This window comes from Colletes latitarsis, chromosome 8 (genome assembly GCF_051014445.1).
Source record: "Colletes latitarsis isolate SP2378_abdomen chromosome 8, iyColLati1, whole genome shotgun sequence".
Classification (NCBI taxonomy): Eukaryota; Metazoa; Arthropoda; class Insecta; order Hymenoptera; family Colletidae; genus Colletes; species Colletes latitarsis.
In genome coordinates this window covers 32100811-32115183 of record NC_135141.1, presented here as the reverse complement: position 1 = coordinate 32115183, position 14373 = coordinate 32100811, and the positions used below count along the sequence as shown (strand labels likewise).

Genomic DNA, 14373 nt, shown 5'->3' with positions numbered 1-14373 from the left:
GCAGAGGCATGCAGAGGCAAGCAGAGATCTACAAAGGCAATCAGAGACTTAGAGGGGCAAACACTAATAAGTATTAATCGTTATACATTGTCGGAAATACCAGCAGTGGTCAGTAGAGGCCAGCAGAAGGATGCAGATGCATGCAGAGACCAGCAGGGGCAAGCAGAGGGCTGCAGATGCATGTAGAGACCAGCAGGGGCAAGCAGTAGCAAGTTCTAATCGTTATACGTTGTCAGAAGTAACAGGAGTGATCAGTAGCGGTCAGCAGAGTCCAGCGGAGGCAGGCAGAAGTCAGTAGTAATCGTTATACGTTGTCAGAAATATAAGCGGTGGTCAGCAGAGGCCAGCAGAGGCTGGGAGAGGCTAACAGTAGCCAGTCGTAATCGTTATACGTTGTCAGAAGTAACAGGAGTGGTCAGCAGCGGTCAGCAGAGGCCGGCGGAGGCTGGCAGAAGTCAGCAGTAATCGTTGTACGTTGTCAGAAATATAAGCGGTGGTCAGCAGAGGCTAGCAGAGGCTGGGAGAGGCTAACAGTAGCCAGTCGTAATCGTTATAGGTTTTCAGAAGAAACATGAGTGGTCAGTAGCGGTCAGCAGAGGCCTGCGGAGGCTGGCAGACGTCAGTAGTAATCGTTATACGTTGTCAGAAATTCCAAAAGTGGTCAGCAGCGGTCAGCAGAGGCCAGTGGAGACCTGTTGACGGGAGGTCGGATTTCAGTTGTTAAGAGCGAGAAGGTAAATGTAAGCCTTTCTCTCTCGACTCTCACGAGGCGGTCCGAAATTACTTCGGGCAACTTCGGAGAATCGAGAAAGAGGGCATGCGTCATTTTGCCTTTGTCGGGTTTCCGAAACTCCACGAGCTCACGTACGCGTGATCTGACATGGTGTGAGAGTGCACCTTCGGTGCCTTTCTGGCATCTCTGGTTCTAGTCAGTTAGCTGCATTATGCAGAATTTTCATGTATCGATAATAAAACATATTATAATACACAAGCTCAATGCACACTACTGGTCAAAGACACAACGAACTAATGAGACTGTACATTATTATTGTAGTACTACACTTACAGTGCGCTAACAATTACGACGGAAACGCTCTAAAATGTTACTGATCGGTTCTGCTGCAACGGGGCCTTCTGCTCGTCGTCGATCTGCTGAGTTGGCGGTCTGCGTCCCGGAAGAAGATGTTGGAAATCGGCGATGGTCCGTGATGTCCTCCAGGTGTTCCAATCGTCGGCGATGTTCGTCTCTCTGTCCTACAGGAACCTCGTTCGGTGGCGTTCGTCTCTCCGTGCTGAGTAAGGCGGAAGCTCAACCGCAATGTGAAAAAAATCCAAGGGAGAACGGATGCACTGATTCTAATGTTCACTTTGTATTGTAGAAGTTCAATAAAAATAGTTCGCCAAAATTCAGTCTATTAAAGCGCGCACTCGCTTGCCGGCGAAGTTTGTCTTAGATCCGTTCACCGTCGGCAACAGTTCTTTATCCACGACCGTGATTTTAATTAATTTAAATATATCCCACCACTGTCACCAAAAATATGTTGCGTCGCGTGGTCGGTGGTTTAGGGAATAAGGAGGTGGGTTGGTGCCCGTGGAGCGCTGAACCGCTTTACTCGGCGAGGCGCGCAAAAATTAAACTACACGATACGTTCAAAGTATTTTTACCAGAATTTATTTGTTTCTGTTAGCTCGATGTATGACTTTCAGATACTACTCGGTTGAGATTAAAACTTCTTCTGCGTTCTATGTTTTGATTCTTACAATGAGCAGACCTTGGTTGCCCCTACCAAGCTGACAGCGACGAACGTTGCGCAGCGGAGGGGGGATTGGTCAAGCCAATCCTCAATGTCGTCACCTCGGTAAGGCGGTTCCCAGCATTTTTAATAACAATTTAGGAAAACCTGTCGTCGGCTCCCCAAGACCCCGGTGTTCCGCAGTAATATAGTTTGTTAATTAAAAGGTCTCGAACTTTAATCTCAAAAATAGCGAAGAAGTCACGTCTATATCGTATGCTCGCCGATCTTGAACGTGGCCGTTAAGAAAGTTTATAATGCTCGGTTTTTCCGGCTGGATTTTGCCCGCGTTGAATTTCATACATAGTAATATGTATTATAATACGCGAGATCGTCTGAATCTCGCCCGCTTGAATCGCGGACTCGATGGTGATTAATCCAGTTCCAATAAATTCCCGTCGCGGCGCTATATGTACATCAAACCTACGTCACGCGAATGCGTAACAGACTGAACATAAATATCTTGATATATGATGTTTGATAAGTCGTAAGTAAATAATACCATTGATAAAGTGTGGTATTAAAATTAATATAAATATATGTTCGAAGTAAAGTATATAAATTCTATTATTTTAAACTTGGTTTGACAATATGAAAGATGGAAGTTCATGGAAACACTGTATTATATGCTTCGTCTATGTTTATAATTTTTGTATTTATTAATGAATATTTGACGTTAAATAGACTATTTATATTTATAAATAGATACATAGCATAAATTTAATTCAACCAATTGTATCGAGTAGAATAATATTTAAGATTATTCCGCAATTTTGGTTACTCCATATTTAACCGTAAGAGTGCAGCACTTGCCGCTTATTACGTCAGACAATAATGACGTGCTAATGGTTAATGGCTTCTACTTACTGAGCTACCTTTATGAGAAAGCCAAATATAATCCAAAGAAAATTCATGAGATATGATGCATCGGCTAGTAAAATTATAAAAATATGATTGCCTGAACACTTAATTGTTACGATAGCTATTAATTTTTATCAAATTTTACTCGTGGCCTACGAAATATGTGTTGAAACTGTTTACCGAGCAACGAACGTAACCATTACACTCATCGCTACGTTGGACCAGCCCGATGCAAAGGAACCCGACATTCAGCGTGATATCACAAGATTTATATTGCACGTGAGTACTAATATTCACCATTAACTTACCAATCCTTAATAAACGATATATAACTTTCTTTTATGAAAACTGGGCAACTCCCTTGCCACCCAGTCGTTAACAATGGCGGCTATGCTAGGTCGATCGAAAAATTCTTTTCTACAAAATATTCTTTAAACCAACGAGTCATAAGTTTATATTCAATAAATCCTTTTGCTTTTATTCCAAGAATATCACCGTTTATTGAAATGTACTGTTTTTTTTACATTTATTAAAGAATCATACTATTTGAGAATATTGTTACGTCGACTAAACTATACATGGTCGTGTTCGTGTGTTTCTACATGTGCGTATTGTTGTGTATGTATGTATATCCATGACGATCAGTATCAAAGTATTGAAGAGAACAGAAATAATTATAAAACTTTTTATACCATTTAATGTTAAGGTAAATATTAAAAATATCCGATCATTTGTAAATAAAAATTTTAATTAATTTTGAAGTTGGTTAAATGTTAATTTCCAATGGTATTTTGAGCTTTACTGAGTGATTACAAGTGGATATTTATATTTTAATAAATTCGATTTAATCGTTTCTCCAGTGTTTTTTTTATATATTAATGTAAGTAAGAAATTATATTTGTATGTGTATAATAATTTTACATATTCTTAAATATTTAAATTTATATTTTTTCTTCAGAGGAAAAATGATCTAACAAGCCATATGAACTTGCAAAGCCTAGAAGTATTATTTTAAATTTTTATATAAATACATGAGCTAATATAATAGAATAAAAACATTTATACATTAACTTTGTATATTAATATTTTTGTATTTTAGTAGGTGACATGCCTAGCAGTCGTGATATTGAACGAGCTGAACGTAATGGAAGATTTCGATCCCGCCGACGAGGTAGTACAAGTAGTGATATAAATCGTCACAGTTTCGAAGGGTCTGATAAAAAGCACAGGAGGCATGGAAAAAACAAGAGTTCTGGGAAAAAGAAGAAAAAGAGGTCAAGAGATAAATCCATTGAAAATGTACCAACTGTAGCATCCTCCATTGTTAAACCTTTGGTCGAATACTCGGATGTGAGTAGCGAAGATTTATCCGAACCAGAAGCAGGAGAAATTCAATCAGAAGAAAGTAGGGGTAATAGCTACACGGACGGAGAAGTACCTGAATCAGTTTTACAGAGACGTTACTATGGCGGTAGTCCGGTGCGTGCTCTTGGAGCATCACCCATTAGTCTTTCACCATCTCCACCAGTTCAACACAGGCATTCTGGTAGACATTATTCACCAAATGAACAGCAACCTTCGGCGATGCACGGTGGAACGCCCGAATATGAAGAAGAGTCTAGACGATACGCCAGAAGAAAAGAGAAGAAGCACAAACGAGACAAGAAAAAGAAACGAAGTCTTAGTCCCTCGTCTAGTACAGGGAAGAAGAAAAAACGAAAGTCCAAGAGACATTCTCACAGTTTGAGTCCACATCGCATTGCAGATGAAATCATTATAAGTCCAGAACATGAGAAACCAGTTGGAAATTGGTCAGAGTCTCCGCCTTTACCATTAAAAGATAGTACTTCCCCAATATCACCCGCGACGCCTCAGGAGCAAAGATGTTTAAGCGACGTAGAACTTGAAATGACTAGGCAACCGCGAAATGTAACTCCTCCACCTCTTCCCCCAAGGCCAACAGAATCTCCACATACCCCTTTGTTACCACCAAGAACAGTAACGCCGGAAAATAATAAAGCAGGTTTATCTACAATGAAGCATACACCTGAAAGGCAAAAGCATAGTCCTAGTATTCATACTCGACGTAGTAGCGCTAGTCCTGGCCCCGCTATTAGTTCAAGTCGTAGGAGGCCACATAGTCCAAGTCCACCGACAAGACGACGGGACCATAGCCCAACAAGAAGAAGAGATTTTAGTCCAAATCCAATGGTGCATAGACTTAGGCATAGTCCTAGTCCATCCGCAAGACGACGAGAATTTAGTCCGAGTCCTGTAAGTCATCGACGTAGAGGAGATCCTGTTAGTTCTTCACCTTCGAGTAAACGTAGGAGACGGGAAGAAACTGATCGGCGACATAGACATCACGAAAAAGATAGACGAGATAAAAGGAAGTCGAGGTCAACTAGAAGTCCTACCGGAAGCAGGTATTGTATATTAATGTTATAAATAAGTTTCATCAAATAATTAAGTCAATTAATTTACGATAATTTCAAATCAGTTGTTTTTTTGTCGTAAAAAAGATCGATTATTATTTAGGTTGCATTTACCTCTTTCTCGTTCGCGATCTCGAAGTCCCGGAAGATGGCGAAAGATTCAGTCGCGTTCAAGATCGCGTTCACGTAGACGAAGTCGTACTCCAAAGAAATCTCGATCCCCTAGCAAGACTCACAAATCGACAAGAAAACACAAATCGAAGAGTCCTCGTCCTTCAAGAATACCTTCTCCTTCTCCTCATAGATCGAGAGCAAGGAGTCCATCGAGTATCACAGCAAGAAATCTTCGAGTACAAGCAAAAATTAGTGAAACTAGTTTATTTGCTGAACTCGTAAAAGATAGAAATATGAGGGAATTGGCGTACAAAAAGTTACAGGCAGCTAAGGAAAAAGCTGTTAATCAGGATGAAGTTCAAATTATAGAAGGCACTGACGACAAAGAAGCCAGTAATACATCTTCTGAAAATAAAACTTCCACCGACAATAAAGATAAATATGTGAATCACAAGGAACAATTAAAAACACCAAATGAAAACGTGAAATCTGTCGATGTTGTGGATATTCCTGTACCAATGTCTGACGATAGCGGAATTGCAGGGAAGACTCCACCATTGCCTATAACACAGTCTGTCAGTGCACCAAATTTAATGTTTGGAGTTAATCAGCCTTCAGCGATTGTATATACTTCACCTACGAGCACTACGTCTAATAATTGTTCAATGACTGTTACAAATAGCCCAAACTTTCCAACTGTTGCAAACGTACAAGTACCACCATTGCCACAATCCGAGTCTGCAAATGCATCGAGTTTATCACAAGTATCCATTTCAGTGCCTATTCCTGTACCAGTACCTGTTCTCCCAAATTTATCTCTTCCGCCGCCACCTATACCAATTCCAGTTCCAGCGCCAAACACGGCAATGTCGAAATTTAATCCGCCTAACAATTTAGTTCCTCTTAAGTCTGTAGATCCTCCTAAACCTCCTATTGTGGCATTTAAAACGAAAAGTTTGTCGCGATTACCACTGCCACCTGGAATCAATCAAAATGATTTAGAGAGTATAGATTCGCCGCCAAGTCGATCCCCGAGCCCACCTAGTAAGGCGCAAATTAAATTTCCAGCTTCGACTCCAAAACCACCATTAAAGAAGGGTATTAAAGATTTACCAATGCCACCAGGTAAGTTGATGTTTTCTTATATCGCCAAGCATGAACGTAAATAATTTCAGAATTAATCAAAATGTCGCCTAATAGATATTATTTCTGTATAATATTTCTTTTATTATTATTTAACGTTTAGTTGTTCCTGGGTCCGAAGATTTAAGCGGAGAGGATGATCCAAATGCAACACCGCCGCGTACGAAAGTCGAGCGTATTCCACCTAAACCGAAGTTAAAGAGACCAAAAATCTTGAAACGTAGAGGTTCGAGAAATTGTCATACTCCCATGTCGGCTTCAGGTGGCAAAGACTGGGGGGAGCGCTGTGTAGATGTATTTGAAGTCATAGCCCAAATAGGCGAGGGCACTTATGGACAAGTTTACAAAGCTCAAGATAAACGAGCTGCTGTACTTGTTGCATTGAAGAAAGTACGCTTAGAGAACGAGAAGGAAGGATTTCCCATTACGGCAGTGCGCGAAATCAAAATTTTGCGGCAACTTAATCACAAAAATATTGTTAATTTAAGAGAAATTGTCACAGATAAACAAGATGCCTTAGATTTTAGAAAGGTATGGCGTTAGAATGCGTAATGTGCCAAACAAAAGTATATTATTACATAAATGTGAATGATATTCAATATTATTTTTTTATAGGACAAAGGTTCGTTCTACCTTGTGTTTGAGTATATGGATCACGACTTGATGGGCCTCTTAGAATCCGGAATGGTTGACTTTAATGAAATGAATAATGCAAGCATTATGAAGCAATTATTAGATGGATTAAATTACTGCCATAGTAAAAACTTCTTACACAGAGACATCAAGTGCTCAAACATATTGATGAACAACAAGTACGTAAACATAACAAAATAAATTTCTATTGTTTCCATCTTAAATGCACAAGAGTTGTCTACAGTAATAAAGCCGAAATAATATAGTATGATAAACGTAAAAGTAGAAAGCGGTAACGAACAAATAAAGATAACGTATTATGATAACCGAGACTTATCTGTGTCTGCATTCAGTAAATAGGCATCTACTTTTATCATTATTATAGTATTTACATATATAATAATAAGTATAAAATTTCGCAAAATTTATTTTATCTGATTCGTAATTTTTACAGAGGGGAAGTCAAGTTAGCTGATTTTGGACTCGCAAGACTTTACAATGCTGAAGATAGACAGCGTCCTTACACAAATAAAGTCATTACTTTGTGGTATAGGCCGCCTGAATTGTTATTAGGCGAAGAACGGTATGGGCCTGCGATAGATGTATGGAGTTGTGGTTGTATTCTAGGAGAATTATTTTCTAAAAAACCGCTATTTCAGGTAAGAAAAATGAAATGATCAACCAAATTGATTTATACAGTAATCATTAAACAGTTTGTAATTATGTAATTTTGTTAATTAGGCGAACGTAGAGATGATGCAATTGGAGATGATTTCCAGAGTTTGTGGCACACCGACTCCTGCCGTTTGGCCTTCTGTGATAAAATTGCCATTGTGGCACACACTCAAGCCAAAAAAATCACATAGAAGACGTTTACGAGAAGATTTTTCGTTTATGCCAGCACCAGCTTTGGATCTTCTAGACAAAATGTTGGAATTAGATCCTGAAAAACGAATAACGGCTGCTGACGCGCTTAAAAGTTCTTGGCTGAAAAATGTTCAACCCGAACAGTATGTTTTCTTTTTGTATTCCAATATGCTTATAAAGGGAACATTCTTTCAGTTACACAGTTATAAGATTAAAATATAAAACTATAGTTACATATATATTTTTTAATTCATATTGGAATATAATCGAACAAAACTGTTGAAACTACAAGGTTTATTTTCTTCGTAGTTTTTGTTATGTGTTTAATCATTACCTATTCATAAAACCTACATCTCTTATATAATATATTAGGATGCCAGCGCCACAGCTTCCTACTTGGCAAGATTGTCATGAGCTCTGGAGTAAAAAACGAAGACGACAGTTACGAGAACAGCAAGAGAGCTCTGCAGGAAAGATACCTCTACTTCCTCTTCCAAATAAAGGAGGTCCCCATAAGGCTATTGAAGATCTATCGGATGTCGGAGGGTGAGTAGCCGTAGAGAGACATATTCGCACAAACTGGGACGCGATCCAGTACTGACCAGATACTAATTGCTTACACACGTAGATGGCTGTGTACTGCAGTTGTGCTTGGCATTTATTTTCTTAGTAGAGTGCGTTGTTATAGGAATATCACCTAAAGAATGAAGACATAACTGTTGTAGTATCTTATTTTCATCGTCCGTTTGCATGCGACTCTCAATAATGGATAAATAAGTTAATTTTAGTTTTATTCGCAGTCGTTCAAACACGACGATGGCTATAGTGCAGAACAATGGAATATAGAGACATGAGAATGTACAACATCGTTCTCTTTTCATGGGTTTGCTACAAAGATTATGTTCTAATACTTCATTTGAACGCATGTATCAAAGAAATACAAAAATTTACAGCAATATATTTGTCATAGCTAAATATGTTATAACGTTCCTTATGTGGCTGCATCTTCAAACATTAGAATAATATATATTAATAATTGGAAGAAATTATAATACTACTAATAATCGTAACGCTATATTAGTATTTTTTTTTCAAAGTGATATTAAATATTATTAGGTTTGAATGATAATAATAGGCATTTATGCGAAAGGAAGACGAGTATCTCCTATTGCGATCTAATTTAATTGATTGCCTTAAAAACTCATCATAAGAGCTTGAAAAATTACACTTTTCACGTCTAAAAATATCGTGACCAAAACTAAATAAGTATGTACATATTTAGCAATTTATGGATATGTGAACATGCATATGCATATTTGTGTATTACAACATATTTGTGTATGTAAAAAGATTGCACATATGTACAATTTTATTTTGAAATCTGAATATGCAATTACATGATTTACATGTATGTGCATATATAATAATTACTATTCACAATTGTATTAATGATATATACATATATTTGTGAATGATGAACCATAAAACAAAAAGTTGAATAAAAACAGTAGTAGGTTATGTGATTGTAAATAAAAAGATCAAAGTTACTGGAATTTCATATTGTTAATTTTCATATTAAACTGTTAGATTGAAATACTTACAAGCGCATGAAAACGATACATGAAACGAATGAGAAAATGATGTGAACAAGTTAGGTGTTCTTTATAATGTATAAAGTCTTGGAGTGTAAATAGGTCGAATGGATACAAAGAAGAACCTGTTGGAAGATGAAGACGTGGAATGCAGGGAGTCAAGACTAAAATGTGAATGTCTTACGCAAATATTAATATTGCGGCCATCTCCTTCGATAATCCATTTTATTTACGTTAATTTGGTTTATTTAAACATTCACATTTATAGATTAGGTGTATCTTAATTGGTCAAATTTCCGCAACTGTGTTATAGTTCGTTATTCTGTATAGTAGATAGTTATCATAAGTTTCAATATACGAATGGCAGTTTTTGATATCTGTTAAATATTTTCATGTTTTTGCATGTATTTTATATTTGTGCCATTCTTATAATGAAATTCGGAATTTAGACAAATCTAATGTATTATCGTCATAATGTAAAATACTATTGAATTACTGTAATATAAAATATTTACTAATGTCCACAGGCATTTGCCTAACATTTTTATGGACAATGAATTTCCAATGTTATTAAAATATTTTATTATCGTTTAATTTGTCTAGCCCCTATTAATGTGTCTATATTTTAATTTATGAATTAAGTAACCATAATCCTTTAAGAGAATCATATCTGACAATGAACACTGGGACCTTGGGAATGAATTGAATACCAATATACGCAATGATGTACTCTTCCAAAATGACTACAAAGTATATGTTAGTTTTCTACTTATTCCACAATAACATCAAACGAATGCTTAATATATTTGTTACTTTTATGTAGAAAGTGTCAAAATAAATAACATGTTGATGTTACAATGACACTCTGTTTCACACATAGTGAGATAAGATAGGTGGAAGTACTTTACTTTTCTTCAAATTGAAACTGTATCGCATGAAATGATAAAAAAAAGGATGATTGAACATTTCTTGCATTCAGTACTAAATAAACGTTCTATCCCGAATTACATGATTTTCATCATCTTATGTTACATTTTACGTAACCATTTAATGCTATAAAGATGTACAGTTGATATGTACTACTGTGAAGTAGTATAAAATAGAAGTTTCACAAACATTTTTCGATAAATAATTTTGGTGAATTTATTAAATATAACACATAATTATTTTAAATAATGATAAAGAGTAACATAATTTTTTTTAAATTAATATTAATAAATGGAATATATTTTCCATGTTTGCTACTGCATACAAGAATTAAAGTATGATTCAACTATAAATAAATATAATTTAAAGAATTTAATGAATAAATATTGTCAAAAGAGGCTATTTACAAAATTTAATTTCTTGTATTCATACATTGTAGTTATTATTAATTTAATAATTATTAAAAATTCACGTTAACATTGACGTAATTTAATTCTGGTGATTAATCTTTAAAAATAAGTTACTTTATAATGAAATTATAATATTTTGCAAAAATAATGCTATTATGAATGTTAATAAAATGTTTTAAAATATTATTTATCTAATGCATATTAAGGAATTTGTTGTACATTCCTGTCATTTGTATAGCCAAAACCATGTTGCATTTCAAGTTTCTAAATATATACCATTTCTTTATTATGTAATTAAAAGATACATGTCTAGGCAGTAAAATAGATCATGTAAGAAATAAGTTGACATTGTAAGCATAAAAATTAGTTTAATACATAAATAACTATTTAGCATATAATTAATATATAGATAACATGCATTTGGTTATGTATATATTAGATTTACTATACATATAATTATTATTTATGTAATAGATTATTGTTCATAAATAATATCGTGGAATCTGTAGAAAACAACATAACACTTTGAATAGAAAACAAAATTAATTATAAGCAAATTTAGACTAATTGGCAAAATATCTAATCAGAAAAACATTATGTTTCAGGAAATAATGTTTATGTGGCTGAATGATAGAGGGCAAATTTTATAGCACTTATAAGAATATAAATAGGTAATGAATATTCCAAATCAGTACAATACATGTTTATACCCAGGGTGTCCAGTTTAATAATTCACATCAGACTTGGTTTTGTGTATCATATAACAATTCATGTGCTTGAGCTTTATGACTAAAATAAAACGCTTGATCGTTTCATGCAAAAATGTTGAGGATGCAATAAATCCAACAAATTATTATATTATGACCTTAATATTTGTGATTCTTTATTAAATTGTTTTGTCATACTACTTCGTTAAAAGAGGTATAAATGATAAATACGCAATAAATAATGAAAAATAAAATTTACAGAGTATATGCTCTGCCTATTAAATTGCATGTATATCCATACAAAGTACTGATTTATTAATCTTGCTTTTTTAATATGCACATTTATGAAATGTGCTGTGTTATTGTTGGGTATTCATGTGTTCATATGGCATTCAACTAATTATAGAATTTTATTTAGCATTATGTAATTTATTAATATTAATTTTATTATTTGGAAAGTAATAGCATGGTTTTTAAATATGCTTAATTTTACATAATTATTTCTACAAACGTTACTCTATTTTAACATAATCTAAGCCAAACAGTATAGAAGTTCATAATAGTTTAAGAATTTTCACCATAGCATGTAATCTTCATCATGGCATTATTTGCATTTATAATATTTGTTATTAAATATATCTACTAATTAATTGTGTTTTAATATAAAAATATATGTCCTGCATTCGATATATTTCAATATAACGTTAATAAAAATATCGAACTATGTAATTTCAATTTTGTAGTCTTTATGTAAATATACTTTTAACTTGATTTCAGGTCTTCCAAACGTTTAAAAATGGAAGCAGGGTACAATTCTCATCCAAATCGACTTGGTACGGAATCGCATTATGGAGGAGACAATATGTTTAATCAAAGTGGGCCATTTATGGTCTCACCTTCATCATACTATTATGCTAGTCCTCCACCTGTTAAACCACGGCACAAGGGTGATTCTGGCTCTCATATGACAGAACTATGTGCAGAAGATAGTCTTGCTCGAAAATTAAGTATTCTCACAAATGCCTTAAATCAGGGAAAACCAATTCGTGTTGATGATCTCATGTCACTTCGATCGGATAATGAGGTAAACACTTCATGCCCTTTATTTTAAACATTGTATTTTTATCATTTTTTTGTTCAACTACTATTACGATATAATACTATAGCGTAATTTTAATATTATAATTCGTAATTGCAGAGTGACCCAAAAGTAGTACAGTTATTAGGAGAATTGCATACTGAACTTCGACTTGCTGCAAGTTCAAGACCAAGTGGACAATTAGAGTCTCATCTTCCTGTATTAAATCCACCATCTTTAGGTGAGTTTTATTTCCTTTGCTTGCATTTTACATTCATAGCATATTGTTATCATAAATGTCATTTTTTCAGATACAAATACGTCCCAGTCAGGAAATTTTGATGCGCATGCAGTTTATGCTGGTGATGATGCAATGAGTTCTGGAAGATGGTCACAACTGGCTACAGCTGGTGTTCGCAGTGCATTATTGGCGCTCATGTCGCGCTACGGTTTGGAAACTTACAATCCTTCCCCTGCTATCACCCGACCCCCAGGTAAACCGGCATCCAGCCTGACACAAACCCTTTTCCTGCCCTCGACTTCCTCTCAGTCAGCATTCAGCTCGTAATGATTTGTATATATAGCTCTTTACAGCGTTTTAAAACTACGTTTTGTATAAAGTTGGAAAAGGTCTAAATTGCTATTTTTTAAATTAACTAGGCAAGGAAGTACAACTGCATCCAAGTTTATAGACTATTATCTGTTCATAACTGTAAGTGCACATTCGGTGTATAACTTGTATATAATTGATATATTATTAATATCTGACTAGTTACTTAATACAGTACTTGTATCTTTAATAATATCAATATGCTCTTTATAATAGTGCATATACATGCAACATATGACATATGAGCTTTAAAGTCTTCAATATTTTCTTTTTATGTTTCTTCAAATATAGATTTATTTTTGACATTAAAAATGTCCAGTATACATTGATGTACATACATAAAAGTAAATGTAAAATGTATGTACATTTAAATGGTAAACAAAATGTTTTGTCTAGATAAACACATTTCTCTTTCTTTAGAAACATAATACCTTTGAACGTATTTGATGGTACATGTGCAGGTTTTTATGTTAAGCGATATCTTTTGTTATACTGAATGAGGTTCTTAGTAAGAAAAAAAAAAAAGAAAAAAAGATTTTTATATAAGATATTAATGCTTATTTATTATGCAAGTATTTAAAGGATGTAATGTACATAACACTAACGAGATATCTAATAAAGAAACAAAACGTACATAAATATAGGAGAATTCTTTCAGGACGGAATAAGAGACACGTCAATATTTCGGTAATAGTTCCGTGATTCATGTTTAGAAATTAGTAAAGCTACAAAGTAAATCATTTTTTGTTGGTTAGGTAGTTACAAAATTATGTAAGTTAGGGGATTTTTTATATATTGAAAACGACTGAAATAAAAAAAAAAATTTCTAAACAGCAACAATTTGAATAATATGTACATACGATGGGAATAAAATTAACACAATTTTCACGAACGTTTCAGATTGAAGTGGTTCCAGCAGAACGCGTACGAAAATGAGGTTAGGACGTGTGCTTCTATCCGGCAAGATGTATACAATCTGTGACAGTGTTATGGCGGATTGCGCTACAATTCGAAAGGAGACGACGCGTTCATTCGACGAAGTGGTCGGCAGTACAATGTTGTGGGAATGAATAATAAATCTTTTCCTTATTGAATTTGTTCGTTTCTATGTTCGGTGTGATACTAATATACACAATAAAAAATGCAGCAAAATTAATTAATGGCGAGTGAAAAAAAAGGACGGGGTAATTGAATTGTACGAAA

General features: G+C 34.7%; 1 protein-coding gene across 5 annotated transcripts; it reads left to right on the top strand.

Annotated features, from left to right (window-relative positions):
- Positions 1-2646: 2646 nt before the first annotated feature.
- On the top strand, positions 2647-14208 carry Cdk12 (Cyclin-dependent kinase 12). Of its 5 annotated transcripts, XM_076770653.1 has the most exons (12): positions 2647-2933; positions 3754-5080; positions 5193-6328; positions 6450-6877; positions 6962-7158; positions 7434-7638; positions 7721-7989; positions 8219-8392; positions 12260-12566; positions 12681-12801; positions 12872-13054; positions 14071-14208. In XM_076770653.1, exons 2-12 carry the CDS (start codon positions 3762-3764, stop codon positions 14073-14075), a joined length of 4344 nt encoding a protein of 1447 aa, XP_076626768.1. In that variant the 5' UTR covers positions 2647-2933; positions 3754-3761; the 3' UTR covers positions 14076-14208. The 5 variants fall into 5 exon arrangements, 4 of the variants coding, with proteins under 4 accessions (XP_076626768.1, XP_076626766.1, XP_076626765.1 ...); XM_076770651.1 differs by lacking the exon at positions 14071-14208 and having other exon boundaries at positions 3757-5080; positions 12872-13363; XM_076770650.1 differs by lacking the exon at positions 14071-14208 and having other exon boundaries at positions 12872-13363.
- Positions 14209-14373: the final 165 nt, after the last annotated feature.

Excerpts from the sequence above, each read along its gene's own strand:
- Cdk12 (XM_076770651.1), top strand. The coding sequence starts at position 3,762 with ATGCCTAGCAGTCGTGATATTGAACGAGCTGAACGTAATGGAAGATTT. Across the intron at positions 6,878-6,961 it reads ATGCCTTAGATTTTAGAAAG|GACAAAGGTTCGTTCTACCT; the intron begins GTATGGCGTTAG and ends ATTTTTTTATAG. Across the intron at positions 12,567-12,680 it reads CACTTCGATCGGATAATGAG|AGTGACCCAAAAGTAGTACA; the intron begins GTAAACACTTCA and ends TCGTAATTGCAG.